The 20,408-nt window shown below is 36.5% G+C and overlaps 1 protein-coding gene across 1 annotated transcript in view; it reads right to left on the bottom strand.

Moving 5' to 3' along the window:
• Positions 1-7,753: 7,753 nt before the first annotated feature.
• The window catches only part of LOC122064941 (5'-3' exoribonuclease 3-like), a 71,284-nt gene continuing 58,629 nt past the window's right edge, over positions 7,754-20,408 (bottom strand). Inside the window, exons 22-27 of the mRNA XM_042628727.1 lie at positions 10,389-10,463; positions 10,146-10,303; positions 9,069-9,173; positions 8,889-8,964; positions 8,401-8,480; positions 7,754-8,260 (exon numbers count right to left, since the gene is read on the bottom strand). Of these exons, the coding sequence (XP_042484661.1) occupies positions 7,933-8,260; positions 8,401-8,480; positions 8,889-8,964; positions 9,069-9,173; positions 10,146-10,303; positions 10,389-10,463 (822 nt within the window). The 3' untranslated portion in view covers positions 7,754-7,932. The remainder of the gene's footprint in view (positions 8,261-8,400; positions 8,481-8,888; positions 8,965-9,068; positions 9,174-10,145; positions 10,304-10,388; positions 10,464-20,408) is intronic.

Here is a 20,408-nt window from a genome sequence, read left to right on the forward strand (position 1 = left end):
TATATCTTTATGGGATAACGGTCATCAAACAGATAGACTCTAGCCATTAATTAGCTTGTTTACCAAATTATTTAAAAAAAAATTAATTAATTTTATAAGGGGAAAAATGTTTAAAGAAAGGTAAATTGGTATAGAAAATTATGAGATGATTAGAATGGGAAACAACCCCATATCAAATGGTTATTGTTTAGAACTACTGCTGCATCATTTTTTTTTAATTTGATTTTTTAACTATTTGACAAATATTGTAAATTTATTTTCTTATAGAAAATGCAATAGAATTGTCTCTTCTTTTTTGATAGGTAGGGAGGGAAGTGGGTAACAGCCAAGAGACTCAAACTCGAGGCATCTTGGTGAGTATGGGATTTTTGCACACCATAGCTCACTAATTGCGGTAGACGGTTATTGTTAAATACAATAGAATTATCATTAATATAGAAAATGCAATAGTATTATCATTTAATATACATCCAAAGTCCAAAATCTCCTTAGCACTTAAAACGAACAAATCACAAAGACAGAGACAATAAGATCTATCATAGAAATTAATTTTTGTAAGATATCTTTCTTTAGTGAAAAGCAATGACAAAAAATAAAAAATAAAAATAAATAAATAAATAAAAAGTTCCAGAAGTTACTAGAAATCTTGGCACTAACTAATTAGATGTGAAAATAGAATACATTTTACGAACTTCAATATAAACTAATTAGATTCCGTTAGAGTGTGGGACATGATCAATGCAAATAAAAGTCGAAATTAAATTAGTTTTAATAAGTTTTGATGTTCCACCATAATTAAACTCTCCTGAATATTTTGCACACTTGGTAGATGCACCTTGCACTCATTGAATGCGTTATTTGTAATCTTGCTTGTGAATTTGATAAGCAATAAAAGTGACGAAGCATATTGAATGAACTAATGATACGACAAGGATGCTTTATAAACCGGTGATGTGATGTTAGAAAATTTGTGATAGTTACCCTCATTGAAAAAATAAATAAATAAATAAAAATGCTGTTGACGAAGAATGCATACATGTAAAGAAAGTTCATAATTTAATTTCTCACAACTGATAGGTTTGCAAGTTGTATTTCATTTATACATGGCATCTTAGATGATAAAGATAACAAGGAATGGTTTGTGAGCTAATTAACATGGCATATTGATTAAATGTTTGATTTTAGAAAACCATTTGAGGAAAATTAGCCGCAGAGTCTTTGTATGTAAAAGAAGATAAGAATGCAGAATATAAGCATAAATTGTGTCTTTACTAAAGTTTTAAAACTGGGAATCAATCACAATCAATACTAATCTGGATCGATATCAGATCAGTCGGGATTGTATGTAAAGAAGAATAAGAATGCAGAATATAAGCATAAATTGTGTCTTTACTAAAGTTTTAAAACTGGGAATCAATCACAATCAATACTGATCTGGATCGATATCAAATCAGTAGGGAATTGTATTTGATGAACAAATTTAACTTAAAAAAAAAAAAAAAAAACTGATTTTTTGGACCTTTTTACCTTAGTTTTCGATCATATTTGCTTCTGTTCATATGTAAAAACTACTAAGAAAGGCTTATGAAGAAAATATAATTAAAATCTGAGAAGATATTATTCCTTTGAACATTTATTTGTGTTCATAACATAACTGTTTTAACCTGTGTTCAACAGGGAACTATATAAGAGTGAGACTAAAATTATTGGGAAAAATGTTTTAATGGAACAAAATCTAGCAGATCTGTTATACTTATCTATATCTTTGTGGAATAAAGAGCGTGAACAAGAGAGACTCTAACCAATAATTAGCTTTATTGGGAAAAATATTTTAGAAAAGGTAAATAAGTTTAGGAAATTATAAGATGAATGGAATGGGATACACATATACAACCCCATATCAAATGGTTAAGCTTGTTTAGGACAACATACCGTGGTGTTTCAAAGAATATATCAAATTGTCATAAATAAATAAAAAAATAAAATTATTTAACTTTGTGAGAGGAAAAATATTTTAAAGAAAAGTAAATTGGAGTAGGAAATTATGAGATGAATGGAATGGGAAATAACCCCATATCAAATGAATATTGTTTAAAACTACGGTCGTATAATTTTTTTTTTTTTTTTTGGAAACTATTTGATGAACATTGCAGATTCATTTTCTTATAGAAATTGCAATAGAATTGTCATTAAATATACACGTACAAGTGATACATGCATCCAAAAGTCCGAAATCTCCTTATCACTTAGAATAAATGATTCACAAAGGCTGCATTTGATAGTCATTCAGTTTTAGAAACGACGTCTCATGTCAAAAACAGAATTTTTAGTTTCTGTGTCAAAATATTGTTTTAAAACAAAAAAAAGGGTGTTTGGTGAACTTGTTTCAGGAAAAATTATCCTAGTTCTTCACTTTTTTGTAATTGAAACGAAACCGAAATGACAGAACAAGGTTTCATCGTTCTATCATTTTGCGTTTCTAGCACTTCTTTCCTTTTTCGTTAAAAAAAAAACGAAACCGAAATGACGGAACAAGGTTTCATCGTTCTATCTTTTGTTCTCATAGAACGGAAAAACGTCAGAAACATATTTACGTTTGTCTGGATAACTACCAAAGATAGACAATGAAATCCCTTCTAGAAATTAATTTTTGTAAGATATCTTTATTTAGTAAAAATTGACAAAAAATATTAATTATATATCGAGTTCCAGCTACTCGAAATCTCGGCGCTAACTAATTAGATGTGAAAATAGAATATATTTTATGAATTACAATATTAACTAATTAGATAATATTGGAGTGTGGTAGATGATCAATGCAAACAAAAGTCTAAATTAAATTAGTTTCAATAAGTTTTGATGTTCCACTATAATTAAACTTTCTTGAACATTTCGCGCACTTGATAGCTGCACCTTGCACTCATTGAATGAGTTATTAGTAATCTAGCTTGTGAATTTGATAGACAATAAAAGAAGAAGGATGTTGAATGAACTAATGATATAAGGGTACTTATATAAATCAGTGACATGATGTTAAGAAATCAAAAATGCCTATGTAGAAAATTTGAGATAGTTATCGTCATTGAAAAACGAAAAAAAAAAAACTATTGACAAAGAATGCAAGATTAAGAGTGTTCATAATTTATAATCTCACAATTGAGAGGTTTTCAAGTTGTATTTGGTTTATACATGGCGTCTTAGATGGTAAAGAGAATAAAGAATGGTTTGTGAGCTAATTAATTGACCCGGCAAATTGAATAAATGGTTTGATTTTAGAAAACCATTTGAGGAAAATTAGCCATAAAGAGTCTTTGTATGTAAAAGGAGATAAGAATGCAAAATATAAGCATAGATTGTGTCTTGACCAAGGTTTTAAATTTGGGTATTGATCTCAACCGATACTGATCTAGATCGGTATCAAATTGGTCGGGATTGGACTGGGTCAAACAAATTTATCCTAAAAAAAATTGATTTTTTAGACCTTCTTACCCTTAGATCAATACCACTGGATTGGTATCGAATCAGTCAAGACTTGTGATTGTGTATTTGTGGGTCTAACCCACTTCGTGAAATCCAATGGCTCTGATTATGAATTAGGGTTAACTCAAGGCAACATCTGAGCCATCCACACAATTTTAAGGAAATTATGAGAAGATCTTTTATCTTTTCGATCAAATTTATTTCTGTTTTTACACCAAGAAAGCCTTATGAAGAAAATATAATCAAAATCTGGGAAGATATTTTTCATTTGAATATTTATTTCTGTTCATACATTACTGTTTTAACCTGAATCCAGTAGGAAACCATACAAGAGTGGGACAAAATATTTTTGGATAGATTCATAAAATTTGATCAAGCATTAAATGGAGCATATAAGAACAAAATCTAGCAGGTCTTTTATACTTATCTATATCTTTGTGGAATAATGAACGTGAAAAAGAAAGACTTAACTAATTTGATATGAACATAGAATATATTTTACCAACTTCAAAATTAACTAATTAGATTCCATTAAGGGGTGTGAGAGGATCACTGCAAACAAAAGTCGAAACTAAATTAGCTTCAATAAATTTTGATGCTCCACCGTAATTAAACTCTCTTGAACATTTTGCGCACTTGGTAGCTGTACCTTGCCCTTATTGAATGTGTTATTAGTAATCTAGCATGTGAATTGAAAGGCAAACAAAGCGACACAACACATTGAATGAACTAAAGGTATAGTAAGAATACTATATAAATCAGTCGCAGATTTAAGGAATTTGCCTATGTAGAAAATTTGTGATAGTTAACCATCATTTAAACAGAGGGGAGAAAATATGCTGACAAAAAAAAAAAAGAAAATTTGTGATAGTTAAAGAGTGTTGGTTATTTAGGTTGTGTTTGGTATGCATTCTCAGAATACTAGTATAAAAATATTAGAAAATCTGATTCTTCTGTATTTTCTCACTAGTAAAATCTATTTTGACAATGCATAGCAAACACAACCTTAACTACATATTTGCAAGTTGAATTTGGATTATGCCTAGTTTCTTAGCTGGTAATGACTAAAATTGTGGTTTGAGAGCTAACTGACCCAGCCTATTGAATAAATAGTGTGATTTTCAAAAAGCCATGTGTGGAAAATTAGGGGAAAATAGTTAGTTGGAACAATTTCTCTTCATCCATGATGAAAGAAAAATCCATTGCATATAGCCATCAATACATCAGATGACTAAGAGGAAGGGTATATTTAAATTCATCAATAGGAGGTAAAGTTTGTCACTTCCTACAATCACATCACAGATTCTTTCCACTCAATGGGTGAAGAAAAACTTTACCTAGCTTTTTTCTGCAAAAGAAGATGGGAATGCTCGAGACTCTGACTCTCTTGGGCTCAAAAAGGTTGGACCATCAAGGAAAGAATGAGGAGAGTAAATTCATCAATAGGAGGTAAAAGCTTTTTTTTTTTTTTTTTTTATGAGTAAAAAGTAAGATGTTTTCCTGATCTGAGGTGCATCTTACCAAATCAATCCAAGGGAGGAGACCCTTTGTGCCCCCCTTCCTAACCCTTTGAGCACCCTAGATGTCCCGCAATGAACGATTATTCACCATGGGTGCAGAAAAACTGGATCATAACATATATATTAAGGAAAAGAAAAAGCAAAGAATAACAAAAACCATAAAGAATATGAAAGGAGGAAAATTTGGACTAATGCTTCTTTCATTTTTCTTCCTCTTGATACCTCCTTTAAAGGGGGTGCTTGGTCCAACGAAAATATATGAATGTTATGACCTAATGGTCAAGTAGTAGAAACAACCTCTCAACATTCTCAAGTAAAGCTGCGTAATTCTTGCTCTCCCACCTTGCACATGTGAAAACCTCGTGCACAATCCTTTTTTTTTTTTTTAGTTAATGCCTCCTTTATTGATACTCAAGGATATGCTCCCCGCACAATCCTTGATGTTTCCTTTATTGATACTCGAGCATCTGCTCCTCCCACAATCCTAGTGATCTGCAATCTCGCACCTATTGTACATAAAAGCTTTCTTCTCAAGTGAAAAAAATGCAGCACAGCCACACTTATTTTATTTCAACACTTCTGGGTTCTGATAATCTAACAGACAAAGAAAGTATTCACCAAAAAAAAAGACGAAGTAACCAGCCAAAGCAATCAAGTTGATACTTTAAGAGAATTTGTGCTTGTAGCAAAATCTGATTAAGAAAATTGGATTTCTATAGACTCTAGCTTCTTCCGCCTCCTAACTCTGGAGTTTTTGGAGTTCCTTGGCTCGGTTCTCTCTCAAATATCCCGCATCGGTTTCTTATAGGAATTGAAATGGGTTGATATAGTCTTGGATCCCCACACCTTGTACGCAAGTTTATGAGGTTGAATTTTTCCAGGACCGTAATAACGATATCAGAGCAGCCGATCCTTAACCCAATCCACGCGCGGATAACCTTGGAGCATTGAGAAGAGTCAGATACAGGGTCATTGCATATTGAGGTTCACCGGCCTTGTCAGCGTTTGGATGACAAAGCTCCAAGGCGGCAAGACCCACAAATTACAACCAGGGCTTGGGCGATTCAGATGAAGAGGAACAAAAAATTCCAAAACGCTCGTACAGCCCTACATACAAAAATTGGTTAAATATTCATCTATCAACGGCCAAACACCTTATTGTGCCACAGAGAAATCCAATCGAAAGAGGAAGAATTGATATTCTAAAACCTAAAATCATGATGAATAGAGCCAAAAATCTATCATTTTACACGTTTATCACGTGAGACTATCCTAGGGAGTCTTGAACGGCTTCTATAGGAGCTTGGACGGCTTCTATAGGAGCTTGGGCGACTCTAGCTGGAGCTGCCTAGTGCTCTAGGAGTCGTTATTCGAATTTTTATTCAGTCCACTGACTATTGAGCTTCGGTGTTTCTTCTCTTCTTTTTCTTAGGTTCACCCGCCTCCTCAGCGTTTGGATGACATGCAGAGTCATCAATAGTGGCATCGACATCTGATTGAAGTCCACTGGCTATCGAGCTTCGGTGTTTCTTCACCTTCTTATTTTTCTGAGTTTCACCCACCTCCTCGGCATTTGGATGACATGTTGAGAGATCAATAGTGGCATCAACATCTGATTCAAGTCCATTGGCTGTTAAGCTTCTGTGTTTCTTCACCTTTTTCTTTTTATGAGGTTCACCCACCTCCTCTGCGGAGTGATGAATAATGGCATCAACATCTGATTGAAGCCCATTCGCTGTTGAGCTTCTGTGTTTCTTCACCTTTTTCTTTTTCTTAGGTTCACCGGCCTCCTCTGCGGAGTGATGAATAATGGCATCGACATCTGATTGAAGCCCATTCGCTGCTGAGCTTCGGTGTTTCTTCACCTTTTTCTTTTTCTTAGGTTCACCGGCCTCCTCGGCATTTGGATGACACATGGAGAGATCAATAGTGGCATCAACTTCTGAATGAAGTCCATTGGCTATTGAGCTTTGGTGTTTCCCCTTTTTCTTATTCTGAGGTTCACCCGCCTCCTCGGTGTTCGTCTCTTTCAAGTTTGGCTTGCTTGTGGAGTGATCTGTAGTTATGCAGCCATCGAGTTCTGTAGATCCCATGCCCTGTTGCTGCTTAATGGGATGAGATTCTGATTGAAGTCCATTGGCTATCGAGCTTCGGTGTTTCTTCACCTTTTTCTTTTTCTGAGGTTCACCCGCCTCCTCGGTGGTCATCTCTTTCAAGTTTGGCTCGCTTGTGGAGTGATCTGTAGTTATGCAGCCATCGAGTTCTGTATATCCCATGCCTTGCTGCTGCTGCTTCACGGGACAAGATTCTGATTGAACTCCATTGGCTATCGAGCTTCGGTGTTTCTTCACCTTTTTCTTTTTCTGAGGTTCACCCGCCTCCTCGGTGGTCGTCTCTTTCAAGTTTGGCTCTCTTGTGGAGTGATCTGTAGTTATGCCGCCATCAAGTTCTGTAGATCCCATGCCCTGTTGATGCTTAATGGGACGAGATTCTGATTGAAGTCCATTGGCTATCGAGCTTCGGTGTTTCTTCACCTTTTTCTTTTTCTGAGGTTCACCCGCCTCCTCAGTGCTCGTCTCTTTCAAGTTTGGCTCGCTTGTGGAGTGATCTGTAGTTATGCAGCCATCGAGTTCTGTAGATCCCATGCCTTGTTGCTGCTTCGTGGGACAAGATTCTGATTGAACTCCATTGGCTATTGAGCTTCGGCTCGTTTCTTTCAAGTTTGGCTCGCTTGTGGAGTGATCTGTAGTTATGCAACTTAGTTCAATGTCATCATGCCCTTTCTCACAAACTGTCCCCTTGGAATTAGGCTGACAAGCCAAGCTGCCTGTGGTGATATGGCAATTGGATTCTGCAGGACCCATGACTTGTTGCCTCTCTATGAGATGAAATTCTGATACAAGACCATTGGTCTCCTGATGTCTACTCTCACTTACGCAACTTCTTTCACCTTGAACTGTCTCTTTGGAGTGTGTCTGATGCGAGGAGCAAGATGTAGTGACATCACCTTTGAGTGCTTTCTGCTTCTTTCGCCATCTCCTTTTTCGATCAGTTCCCCTTGAGCACTGTTTCCCACCATTATCAGGCTCTTTCTTGTAAATTGTCTGTTGGGAGCTTGGGTGACAGTCAGAGCCTTCAGCAGTGGCACGGCCCTCGGGTTCTGTTGATCCCACAGTTTCTGCTTCACGAGATAATGCTTTGATACAAGTTGGTGTGCCGATTTTGCCAGACGAGGGCCTGAGATGGAGTTTGGAATGGGTCTGGACATGATAGGTTGATCCCACAGTTCTCTGCTTCACGAGATAATGCTTTGATACAAGTTAAATAAATAAATAAATAAATAAAAGAGAAAAATATATCAGTTGAACTAAAGTCTGTTGGAGATAACAACAATAATAACCTTTCAGAAATTCTACGTCCAAAAGCAGTCATCTCGTGCCATAGCATTGGAGCAGAGATAACATCGCGGCTGCTGATTGACTGAGGAGAAAAACAACAAAAATGTTATACTACGTGTATAAATTTCAAAATGCAGCAAGATGATATGGTAATCATTAGCTGACTTGAAAAAAAAAATTACAGGAACAGCCACGAATGATGGTCAAAATCCCTTCACAGTTTCCCAGTTTAGAAAACCCATCTATTTAGTGGGATGCTAAATACTAGTTTTTTCTTTTTTTTTCTTTTTTTCGTGGTGGGGGGGAAGTAGAGGGATGAGCACAGGCCAAATCACAAGAAAAATCAATCAATCATGATGAGTTTTGAAATCCCTTCACAGTTCAATGCAAAATCAGTTAACTTGATTTAGACTAATTTTCCAAGATTTCAACCACAAAATAAGTGATTAAAATTGGAGAAAGAGAAAAGTGAAGACAGAGAAATACAAACCGTCACAGGAATCAAAACCCCCTCCGGTAGCCTGGGAATGTGAGGATGAAAGGCGGGGTACTTATAAAAGACAGAACTGCAAACACAAAATACAAAAGATTCCTTTTATCAATAGATACAGTTTTTCAGTTCCTTATGATAAAAATTAGACAGCAAGGTAACCATGAATAGGAAACTTACATTGTCTCATGCTTTGTGATAATCTCCATGTCCTCAATTGGTGAATAGATTTCAAGAGGCAACACTGGCTTATCAGTGATATATATGTAGCCATTCATGCCATTGCTGGACATAATCCTCTTGCCGTTAGCATAATTATAGACGAAAAGAAATTAAAATAAATAAATGAAATAAAAGAGATCTATCGTTTCCAAGAGTGAAAGAGATTCTCAGTAAGAAACAGGATCTCATAAACAAGTAACAATGAGAAACCTTAGGCTCCAATTTACAATTGTTAACTACGACCATTATTTGTAATAACAAGAAAAAGGAAGAAAAAACCAAAACTGTAGGAAATTCCTAGTCCCAGATATCAATTTCCAAACAGAGGAATAAATCATATAGTTTTACTCCTACATTGTCTTAAAAACTCATACATTTATCCAGTATAAGAGCTGTGAATGGTTGTGCTTGGCACAACAAACTTCATGCTCTCCCCAGCAAATGTATATATATATATATATAACAGCAAACAGAGAACACTAGATAAGATCATCCTTCAAGATATGGACTGGGCCAATGGTGTGCAATTTCACTGTCCTCTCCCAGCACCAGCCAGAAAAGGTGCAAAATGAGAATTAAATGATTTTAATTTCCCTACCTCATCAGATCCCAAATTGGCCAAAAACGCTCACAAAGGGAACACAAAGACAACCTGATAAGACATCCCAAAATCTAATACAATAAATGTTTAACAATAGCTGACCATACAACCATATTAGAGTGGAGAAGGAAAAAAATTTAATAGTCTAATTTACAACTGTAAGAACTCTATAATGCTATATCCCTATGTTGACTATGCTGTAGCCCTCAAACTATAATTCCCATAAACATAAGCATTAGGGAGTATCCAAGCCCCACAATGCACAGAAGGAGAACTTGACGAGTAACATAACATAGAAAATCAATGACCACAAAAGCACATGAGGCAATAAGGTCACCCATTGCAAATTGTACAACAGAAGACAAGAAGGTAAATTTGAATATAGAGAATTCTAATTGTATTAATTTGCAATTGTAAAGTCTTCAGTTACAAACCTCAATTTTGGGTCAATTTCGTGTTCGACTTCAGCATTAGGCAACTCTGGGTGATCTTTCTTTTGTTCACAAAGAGAGAAGATCTTCACTGTTAAAGGATGTGAAATGTGAACAAAAAGTATATCCATTCCCAAACTGTTTCTTCGTTTTTCCTCATCCTACAAAAGCAGTTAAACTTATTAAAAATATGAGCCGAGAGTTATGCAGTAATTATTAATAACCATTTGCATAATCAAGGATTACCGTTAAGGTGTGTTCCAACTTTGCAGTCTCCGCAAGAAGACGAGATTCCATAATAAACGGTAATTTACATACCGCCTGCAAAATCAGAGAGGCAGATATAATCAAGCAGGAAAGGTGTGATATAAGTAGAGCTGTGCAGGTACTTCATTTGATTTACGCACGTTCACTGCTACACTCCTAACTGCTCTATTCCTCGGCCACAGCTTGACTTACTTTCCAAGCAAGCCAACTTTACTTCGTAACCTTTAACAAGCCAGCAAGCTGCCTTGTGTCACTAGCAAGCCAAGGAGTGGCCGGAGTTGAACTCTCGTTCAAGTTCGCTGGGTCACTTTTGTTGTTGTTCGCAAGCAAGCCAAGAGTGGCCATAGGAGTTGAACTGGCTGTTAAGTTGGCTCTTTCGAATGAGGTAGCGTTAACTGTACAGCAGGTGAGGTCGCTTGCGATCTAGCAATGGGTTGCTTTAGTAGCTCATAAGGAAAACTTCCTTGGGAATAAATTAAGAACATAGTAAAACATTGCACTGAAGTAAATACACTGTACCAAATGGCGTGCTTTATCAATACTACCTTTTTCTGAGGCAGCATTTGGTTGATTCCCAGGAAAAGGAAAAGCGGGGTGGGGCTGGGGGTGGGGCTGGGGGTGATGAAGAATTTGATCATCTGATTCCATTTCTTGAGAAATTCAGGGAAAGGAAAGAAGTTTTTTCTAGGAAAGGCTGTTGTGTCTCACCCATTATGTAGGAAAAACACAGAAAAGGAAAATTGAAGGAAAGCAGGTCAAACCTGGTTCTCCTGTCCCTTTCTCAGGGTTGAGGATAACTACCTGAAATTCTTGGACAACCAAACAATAACAATGAATTTTACAATCTGTTTTCTCTTGACTTTCACAGTGCAACCAAAGAACTAGTGAAGAAAATGTTCACTTTTTCTTTTTCTTTCATCTGGGATAGCAACAAAACACTGTTTTTTAACCCTCTCTATTAAACTCTAGGCTCTAAGACTCTAACACACCCTTAACCCATCCAATCAATGTTGTTGCCTCTTTTAAATTCCAGATAAGATTTGTGATTTCTTGCCAAACATCTCTCCAACAAGACTCAAGGGCAACTGATGCAGATAAATCACTTAATGGGCTTATTTGGCTACAAATAAGCATTGGGTTGGTTTATGTATGTATTGGGCCTTTGATCCCATGGTTTTTCTTTGTAATGGGCCACTTAATGGGCCTAAAATATGGGTAGAAAGTAGGAAAACGAGATTTAATTTATTATTTCAGTTAGATTCCTGTTTTGAGTCTATTTTCTTTGTTATTTCAGTTTTCTAGTCAGTTAGGTTTCCCAATTAGTTAAGGATTGGGTTAGTCCTTTCCTATTTAGTGTTTGAGTCAATTTTGAATCTCCTATATAAGTTTATAAGAGGTTTCCCAATTAGTTAAGGATTTGGTTGAATGAAAAAAAAAAAAAAAGTTGTGTTGGAAAACTGTGAGATCTGCTGTGCGAGTTAAGGATTGGGTTAGTCCTTTCCTATTCCCCCTACTCCATTCTTTCCCTTCATTCTCTTATTTTCTATTTTGTTTATACTATCTTATTTTAATCGGCTTGAATAAAGATCCTACCTGAGATTGGATCACTTGTGACCCAATCTTACATTAGCATCAGTAGAAGATAACACCAAGTCCATCACAATTCCATTGGAAACCCCGACGTATCATCTTTATCTTCCATGAAATTGGATCTCAAATACACATATAAGGTCCAACATCAGAAAAATTACACCCCACCCTTACAATCCTTGTATAGGCCCATACTTCATTGAAAGTAACAAAAGTTACAAGCCACCGAGCATGCAACAGAAGACAAAAAGATCTAACTAAATAGTTGGACTTTCATGCATAGCCTATTAAAAGGGTCAAAATGACTCAAGAAATAGACACCAGACGACATGGAACTAAAAAAAAAAGGAGCAACCCAATGCATGAGCCTCCCACTATTGCAAGGTCTGGGAGGGGTAAATGTACACAGCCTGACCCCCTGCTTTGTAAGAGAGGCTGTTTCCAAGTTTGGAACCTGTGACCAACATGTTACAATAGTGCACCTTGACCGTTGTGCAAGGAACAACATGACGCAAATTTCAAAATGCTTTCTCCAATTAATATCCACCAAAAAGCTATTCCTATAATTTTATTAGGCATTAATTTTAGATGGACAAAATTTTCACGTTTACATGATTTTAGTTTTATTTGAAAGGTTATTTAGTTACATTTGATGTGTTTCCATCAAACCCAATTTTATTTGATTAAATTAATTATAACATTTCTTATTCATGTGCTTGTGATTATTTCGATAATGTAAATCGCCTAATTTTATTGTTACTTGTTCACGACTACGAATAGATTTGGGCATTTTGTTCTAAGGTCCTGCATTGTATATTTCTCTAATAGAGATTAGTACGGAAATATAAATGTGGAAACTAAATTGTGTTGAACTTTTTATCTATCAAAGTTCCCGGTTTGGTTTACTACCATTTATTCATGTGCTTGTGATTATTTCGATAGTTCCTTTTCCCGTACGTGAGAAGCACATACTGTTGCATTTATATTTCATGCAATTGTGGTGATCCAATCATTGACGTCTACCTACAGGACTAACTATGCACTAGACGCTGGTTGTGTGGGGTATATGCGTGAACAGAGATGACACTCAATAGGGTTTCCACACCCCAAAAGGGTGAACATCCAAGTGTGCGAGTTGTCGGACTATGATTGGTCGGAATCTAAAGCCTTGGTAAAGTATATGTAATATTATTATTGAAATAAGTTTCAAATATTTTTTGTCAATCATGGGTCCCAACACTTGCTGTTTAATTAAGAATGCACTTGCTTAATTGACGAATATTTTTATTCCATACTTGTAAGCGTTCATTGTGGATACTGGTAATGCGGGGGTAAAGTGTAATGTAATTATATACCTCACATTGGTAGTATCGTCCTTTTGTGCAAATAAAGGCAACTGAATGGTCACCCTTTAGGATAACACCACGTGACTAATCAAATGTGTCAATTTGGAATTTTCAAGATTAGTTTTTCTATAAAAGTGAAGCCCTACCCAAAATCAGTTGCATATTCATAATTCTTTGGATCAAACTTGAAAAAGAACAAGAAAGTCTTTTTCCTTCTCAAGAACAAGAAGAATTTTTGGGGCTCGAAGGAAATCGACACACAAGGATTGAGTGCTCATGCTGCAATCCTTAGGAGGAACGTGTCTGATGTAGGAGCGCTCCAACGGATCGACCAAAATCCATTCGAGATCCCAGACCAAAAACCAAATCCAAGTTTGGTAGTTAATCAATAGGATGTTTATAATATTTATTTTATTTGGCAAAGATATGTAATCTTTTATATTTGGTTATTTTGGGGTAGCTATTAGGTGAGAAGAAATTTTCAATTTTAGTCTTTTTGTGTTTCTGTTTTATTAGTCTAGGATTTAGGAACCAATTAGGAAATTCTATTTCAGTTTTACACTTTAATTAAGCTTTTATTTTGGTTTGATACAAATTAGCATGGAACCCAAGTTATCGAATTAATGAATTGAAAAAGAATCGTTTGGCTGTAACCATCCTCACCCCCTCCCTTCTCTCCTTCCTTCTTCTTTGTTCCAGCAACCCTAGTAGTCCAGCAAGAGAGGTATCGATCTCCCGTGATTCATCATCTTTCGTTTTTGGTCTTCTGCTATTGATCTTTCCTCACAAGTGGTCTTGCCTTAAGATAAGGATGTTTTGGAAGAGGCAGGGTGAGTTCCGAATTAAGAAATATGCTTGTGCCTGAAATTGATATGGGATAATAAAAATTCAAGTGTGGGGTTCCCTAGATCAAATGTAAGAGATTATCTTTGCTCCAAATTAGTATGACCCTTACCTTTAGCCAAGGTTGGGATTTGTTTTTCTGAATTTTGGATGTATATTCACTGCAAACACCCACGAGACACAACTCGTACTCTAAGGGTGACCTAGTGGTTTAAAGGCTTGTTGCACATGCTAAATGCAACCGTGATTCCTACGAAGTGAGTTAGGTTTTTCGTGTTTATTCTTTTTTATTTCGTTTTGCTCGAGAACTAGCAAAGCCTAAGTGTGGGGGAATTCTGATGAGCACATTTATGTGTGAAATCTAAAGTATAAAAGCATGCATTTTACATATTTAGAATGGAACAACCTTAGGTTTTACTCTCTATTTACAGGTTTTGTATTTTAAAGGCCTTAAGGACTATCGGATGCCATATCTCCAATTTTACACGTAAAGAAGTCCTGTTCCTTTTCATGGTTGTGAAGAGGACGAAATTTTTAGCAAGATGGTCGTGTTCAATTAAAAGTACACATCCGTACAAGTGATTATTCTTTTCGGGCTAGAAAAAGAGTAATGGATCAGAACTGAACCGAGATGTAGAACCGGCCCGTCTGCAGTTGTCCCAGGGGTATGAGGAATATTCCAAATGCCAACAAAGATCGATGGACCACAACCTTAAGTGATTGAAGATTCGTTTTGGTAACAACTACGTAGCGTAGTTAGTGAGTTGTGGTGTGCAAAATCCCTTCCTCATTAAAAGGTCTCAAGTTCAAACCTCTTGGCTACCATTTTTTTGGAGTTTCTTTTGGAAGATTTTCTCTCTCCTAATCATCACAATCGATTTAAGCAAAAAATAGAGGTCAGCCAAGGAGAGCTATACACAAGTTTGAAGAGAGAAAAAGAAGGAAAAAAGAGAGAAAATAGGAAAGAAAAAAAGAAGAAAAAAGGAAAACAAAATCGTGGGAGATCTCCTCTCATACGATTCTCTCTTCTCTCTCCTCCACCTCATCACACAAATTCAGCCAAGAGATTGCGCACAAAAGAGAAGAAAAAAAAATATATAGGAAAAAAAGGCAAGAAATAAGAAAAATCCCCTACTTCCTATTTTCTCTCCTCTCTCTTCCCATCCACCTCATCAAAATCGTCCAAGGGGATCCACCCTTGGACATCCTCCTCTCCTCCCTCTTTTTCTCTAATTTGTGCTCTCCTTCTAGTTCTAGTTCTTAGTTTTCCTTACTTTAAACACTTTTATAATTGGTTTTTATTTAATGAAAGCAATGTTTTTTTTATTTTCATAGTTCATATTATTCAAAGGTGTAATAATTTTAATTTCTAGTTCTAGGTGACAAAAACAAGTTGTGGAGCATTTCTTTCAAGTTCAGTTTTTCTCTTTAGAATTGTCTTCTCTAGTACTAGCAATTTCAGATTTGGTTTATTCCAGATCTGGTTTTTAGTACTGGTAGTATTTCAAATCTCAATCAAGTTTTCAAGTTCAAGTAAGTAGGCTTCTACAGTAGTCTTCTCACCCCGCTCTCATTCCCTCTTCTTACTACCTTTTATTCCAGATCTGGTTTTTAAATTTTCAGTTTTACATTATTGCTCTCCCTTTCCCCCAAGGTTTATGACTAGATTATGAGTTGGCTCTACCCCTCTAGCTATGGAACCAACTTTTTATTTTGATAATTTATATTGCATCCCTTCCCCTAAAGCCAAAAAGAAAAGCCCTTGTAAGAGTAGAGACACGTACTTGTGTGCCTCTCTCTAGCTTTTTACCCTTTTTATTTTATTTATTTACTTTTCAATACTTTTTATTTCAGCACTTTTACTTTCAGTTATTTGCTTTTTAATTGCATGGTTTGAGTATTTAAATTCCTAGATGTGAATGGTTAGGTCGTTCAATTTTGATTGCAATTTCAATTCAAATTTCCCTAAATGTGTTGGTTATGATGCTTTTAGATGTATTTGTGTTAGGTCGGTAGTTAGAAATAGATCACCATAATTAATCTGTGCACTTTCACATTACTAGAAGAAGCCTAAAATAAAGTGGTTGCTCTCCTTGTGTTCGACCCGTTAGCTACACTGATCCATACGCTTGCGGTTATTTTTAAAATTCAAACAAGTTTTCGGCACACAACTTGTTTGAGATTTAAAAGTAACCGCAAGCGTACGGATCAGTGTAGCCAACGGGTCGAACACAAGGAGAGCAGCCACTTTATTTAAGCTTCTTTAATAATACGAAAGTGTAACGATTGATTATGGTGATCTACTTCTACTACCGTCCTAACACAAATGCATCTAAAAACATCCTAACCAACACATCTAAGGATATTGGAATTGAAATTGCAATCAAAATTGACCGACCTAACCATTCACATCTAGGAATTTAAATACTCAAACCACGCAATTAAAAAGCAAATAACTGAAAGTAAAAGTGCTGAAATAAAAAGTATTGAAAAGTAAATAAATAAAATAAAAATGGGAAAAAGCTAAAGAGAGGCACACAAGTACGTGTCTCTACTTAGCCTGAGGGATGCACCATAAACAATATAAGCTTCCCTACTTGACCAGAGAGTACTCTTACAAGGGCTTTTCTTCTTGGCTTTAGGGGAAGGGATGCAATATAAATAATCAAAATAAAAAGTTGGTTCCTTTAGCTAGAGGGGCAGAGCCAACTCATAATCTAGTCATAAACCTTGGGGGAAAGGGAGAGCAATAATGTAAAACTGAAAATTTAAAACCTAATTTAAGAATGAAAGGGTAGTAAGAAGAGGGAATGAGAGGGGGGTGATATGAGAAGCCTGCTTACTTGAACTTCAATACATGAACTTGAAAACTTGATTGAGATTTGAAATACTACTAGTACTAAAAACCAGATCTGGAACAAACCAAATCTGAAATTGCTAGTACTAAAGAAGACAAATCTGAAGAGAAAAATTGAACTTGAAAAACATGCTCCACAGCTTGTTCTGGTCACCTAGAACTAAGCCTAGAACTAGAAATTAAAATTATTACACCTTTGAATAACTTGAATAACATGAACCATAAAAATAAAAATAAAACATTGCATCCATTAAATAAAAACCAATTACAAAAGTGTTTAAAGTAAGAAAAACTAAGAAGAACTAGAACTAGAACTAGAAGGAGAGCACAACTAAAAATTAGAGAAAAAGAGAGCAAGACAGGGACAACCCTTTTGGGGTTTGGTGGACTCCCTTTCATAGGGAATAGGGGAGAGAGGAGGACGTCCAAGGGTGGATCCCCTTGGACGATTTTGATGAGGTGGATGGAAAGAGAGAAAAGAGAAAATAGGAAGTAAGGGACTTTTCTTATTTCTTGCCTTTTTTTTCTTATATTTTTTTTCTTCTCTTTAATGCCCAATCTCTTGGCTGAATTTGTGTGATGAGGCGGAGGAGAGAGAAAAGAGGGAGAATCATAGGAGAGGAGATCTCCCACGATTTTGATATCCTTTTTTCTATTTTTTTTTTCTTTCCTACGAAAGTGAATTCCAGTTCTTTGCTGGAATAAATTGGGATAGTGAACCGATTCCCAACCCGAAATTTCAGGCCCATCAAAGTATCCTAAGCTGAGCTTATTCATTCCCGCAATGGTTTTAGTTTTCTACTTCTGGTTTCCAATCCGAGTTTGAAGACGACTCCAATCCCTCCTTGAATCGTGGCTTGAAACCCTCAGTTTTGACTCCCATCATTATTTCCCTCCCAGCCTGAGAAGTCACCTTTTGTCCTTTAACCATAATTAAATTTCCATTATCTACTGCCGCTCTCAACCTTATTAATTACTGGTTGCCATTATATCTTGTTCCCCTCCTAATTTACCCTTGAACCATAAACCACAATACCTACTATGTCCTCTTTTCTTTGCTCATCAATTTAAACCTTGGGAACCCTACTTTAGCACCATATTGCCATTACTGATTGCTTTGGCTTCACAAAGTGCTTGACTTCTATTAAAATTACAAAATTGCAATTATGTTCCAAGTTTCAAGTTATTACACTTTTACCATTCCATTTAATTACCAAATTGCCATTGTTTCTAGTATTTGGATTTTAAGTGCTTAAGTGGGCCCACAGCCATCCGAGTTGGGTATTTGGGACCCACCGAATCCGCATTAGTGGTACTTGTGCATTCTAGGTAACCCTAACCATGTTCTTGTGTTCTATGCATGTATGTTCATTGAGATCCAAGGCTATAAAAAAATTTATTTGTTCCTGAATTGATTGTGCTTATGCCGTCACTTTCATGTTCACGGTGACCAAGCTCTCATATTTCTTTCTCTTTCAATTTCCTACAATTCTCTTGGACCCAGTACCTGCAGTTTTGTAAATTTACCTGCAGCACAAGTTCCTCAAAACCTTAATGACCTGCAGATAAGGCTGTGCACTTCCCTACCCTTCAATCTCCGGAAGGGAAGCGTTAGTACTTATTACAATCATAGTTAGTCAGGTCAGCAAAAAAATTAATGTTCATATCATTCTGCTCCATTAATTATTAATTATTATGTACCCATGTCTTAGGTATGGCAATTAGCAAGATGTGACACAAGTTCTGGCTAACTGAAAACCTGAACCACCCCAAAATGCACTGAATCATTGAACTTGGTGGGTTGTGAAGAAGAGAATCATAAGGTTGGAGCAGCAAAGGAGATTCATTCAGAGGAAAAACTAAAGAGGAAAGAAACGGAAATAACATTGGGGTAGAGATAAAGGCTGTTAACCTTCAAAAGCCTTTAATAAAAGGTCATATACTAAACACCACCCAGACTGAAACAGGTCTAGGTCTACCACAGCATGATTGGGCCCTATCAAACCCAACCAAAACATGATTAGGGCATACAAAATCCACTCCATTACAAGCAAGGTGGGATTGGGGCTAAATAATTCATTTGACCCGCACGGTGCCATCAAGAGGCTTGTTTTCCTTTCCATCAGCCGTAAGCAAAATAGACAACCTACATTAATTCACCTCATCATTGCTTATCTTTCTCTTGCCCTTTCAAGAACATTCAGCAAAGACCAAATTGCTCCTCCGCATCTCAACTCAACATAACAGGGCTTCATAGAAAAATAAGGATATAGGATACAAGTGCAACACAAGGACTTCCCTATCGAGGCGCTGCACCAGTACTCCCTGGATTAAACTGCGACGGAATACAAGACATCGTACACCAACAATCTCCACCTTGGATTGAATTCTGTCGAGCCTCCTGTAAAGATAACTTGTAGACGTCTTTATCCCCGTACCTCATCAGAGGTACAAACCCACACCTGTTTGGTGCGTCCCTCATCTTCAACAATGAGTAATATTAATCAAGTCCAAACAGGACTCAAACTTGTCTATTGTAACTGGCTTCGTAAACATATCAGCAAGATTGAGATCTGTATGAATTTTTCTCAAGTGAATACTGCCTTCTGACACAAGCTCCCTGATCTTATGAAATCTCACATCAATATGCTTTGTCCTTGCATAAAACACTTGATTCTTTACAAGATGTATGGCACTCTAACTGTCACAATGTAACACTGTACCTCCTTGCTCCAACCCCAACTGACGAACCAATCCAGCCAACCAGACTCCTTCCTTGGCAACCTCAACTGCCGCCATGTACTCTGCCTCTGTAGTGGACAATGCAACTGTAGACTGAAGCATCGCCCTCCATGATATAGGACCACCAGCCAATGTAAATATATACCCTGTAGTGAACTCCTCTAATCTAAATCACTAACATAGTCAGAATCAACATAACCTGCCAATTCTGTGGAACTTCCCTTGCCACTGAACATAACACCTATATCTTTAGTCTTGCTCAAGTATCTAAAGATCCACTTAATTGCATTCTAATGCTCCTTCCCTGGATTACTCATGTATCAGCTAACAACACTAACTGCATGAGACAAATCCGGCCTGCTACAAACCATAGCATGCATGAGACTCCCAACTGCGCTGGCATAGAGGACCTGAGACATATGCTCCACCTCCTCATGTGTTGTAGGGCATTCTCTTTCAGATAACTTGAAGTGGCTAGCTAACGAAGTGCTAACCGGATTAGCCTTTTCCATGTTGAAGCGCTTTAGCACCTTTTGAATATACCTCTTCTAAGTTACCCAAAGTTTACCTACATTTCTATCTCTTAAGGTTTTTCATGCCAAGGATCTTCTTAGCAGCACC

The sequence above is a fragment of the Macadamia integrifolia genome, unplaced genomic scaffold (assembly GCF_013358625.1).
Source record: "Macadamia integrifolia cultivar HAES 741 unplaced genomic scaffold, SCU_Mint_v3 scaffold1831, whole genome shotgun sequence".
NCBI classification, from domain to species: Eukaryota; Viridiplantae; Streptophyta; class Magnoliopsida; order Proteales; family Proteaceae; genus Macadamia; species Macadamia integrifolia.